This window comes from Asterias rubens, chromosome 5 (genome assembly GCF_902459465.1).
Source record: "Asterias rubens chromosome 5, eAstRub1.3, whole genome shotgun sequence".
Classification (NCBI taxonomy): domain Eukaryota; kingdom Metazoa; phylum Echinodermata; class Asteroidea; order Forcipulatida; family Asteriidae; genus Asterias; species Asterias rubens.
This window is the reverse complement of record NC_047066.1, coordinates 6,061,108-6,062,615: the sequence shown is the minus strand read 5'-3', so window position 1 is coordinate 6,062,615 and position 1,508 is coordinate 6,061,108. Positions and strand designations below refer to the sequence as shown.

Here is a 1,508-nt window from a genome sequence, read left to right as displayed (position 1 = left end):
GGGAATAAGACGAGGCATTCAAAGTTTGCACTGTTATGATTTTGGTTAAATAAAGCAAATTGCGGGCAACCACAAAAAGGGGGGAATTTCATCATGGTGGCGATAAGCCTGTGATGGGTTAATAAAACGTTAGTCTTGATTATAACAATGATGTCCTATACATTGATGTATATTCAGCGTTGTAAATAAAGTTCATGATAAACGCCTAACTTTATGGGTAAGTTGCATTTCGGCTTTTTTTGTCAAAGCTGACATTTCCAATTGTGAGTACTTCACTTCAGTAGAATTTCACCCTTTGTTCTGTGAACCGCCTCCCTTTTTTTTTAGTAGGGCGTCACGTTGGTTTTAAACCCCTCACTGTAATAACTATCGTACATCAGTTATAAACAATACATTATAAGTCAACTCGCCCGTTTACTTTCTTAATACTCTGACTAATCATTGTTTAACTGACTATTACATCATCAGATACACAATTGTCTTGTAAAGTCACGCTACAAGCACTAAATGGAAGAACAGGTGTTTGCTCCACTTTATTTCTCTTACAGAGTTTCAGAGGGGCAAACATTCTACAACATGCTGTCCTGAACTCGGCACTACGGTATGAATAAATCAGAGGGTTCATGACTGAATTGGCGTACGCGGGAAATTCTAAGATCGTCTGCAGGAGGAGGATAGCATAAGGGTATAACTCCAAAGACGCCTCAATGAAGAACTTCAGAGACATTGGCATCCAACATGCAGCAAAGCCGCCAAGGATGATTGCTGTTGTGGTGGTAGCTTTCATCTGGGCCGATTGCTCATCAGTTTGGTTGTCATCCTTCCGGAACAGAGCTCGTCTTAGAGCAGCAATCCGGTTCGCCTGAGATCTAGCAGTCCGGAATATGTGAAAGTACATCAACCCCATTGCAGATAGAACCACAGGAATGAAGATTGCGAATATCAGCATGAAGATCCGGACGGCATGGGATGTTTTATAATCCATGACGCAGACTGACTCATTCGGATTCCCCGATCCAATATTCGGAATAATTCCAAACACGATGCCTAAAATCCAAACGGTTGTTATAATGTAGAAATAGCGTTGTGTGGTCATATTCTTGTGATAAACTAAAGGAATAACTATAGCAAGGTATCTCTCTACAGTTATTGCGAGGAGTTGAAAGAGAGACACTGCAGAGAATGTAAATGCAGCTGTGAAGAACACCATACGGGTTGCCGTAAAGCAAGTAACGTGGTTCTGAATCAGCCTACCGACGATCGCTGTTGGGACACCCACGAGACCCGTCAAGAAATCCGCAACAGATAAACTCACGATGAAAACATTACTTCTTTTCCGGAGGTTTTTTTTCTCTGTAAACTGCCAGCAAGACTAAAGAATTACTGAGGAGGGTCGCGATGATGAGTGGAGAATAAAAACAGATCACGCCGATTATAAAGTCAGGCGGAATCTCAAAATTGGTTTGGTTTGACGATCGAGAATCCGTTGAAGTCACATCAGTCGTCAT

The 1,508-nt window shown here is 41.6% G+C and overlaps 1 protein-coding gene across 1 annotated transcript; it reads right to left on the bottom strand.

The window, feature by feature from the left end:
* Nucleotides 1–445: 445 nt before the first annotated feature.
* Nucleotides 446–1,508, bottom strand: LOC117290098 (melanocortin receptor 4-like). The gene is given in 2 exon segments (XM_033771351.1): nucleotides 446–1,348; nucleotides 1,350–1,508. Coding segments are annotated over 2 exon segments (1,062 nt in total).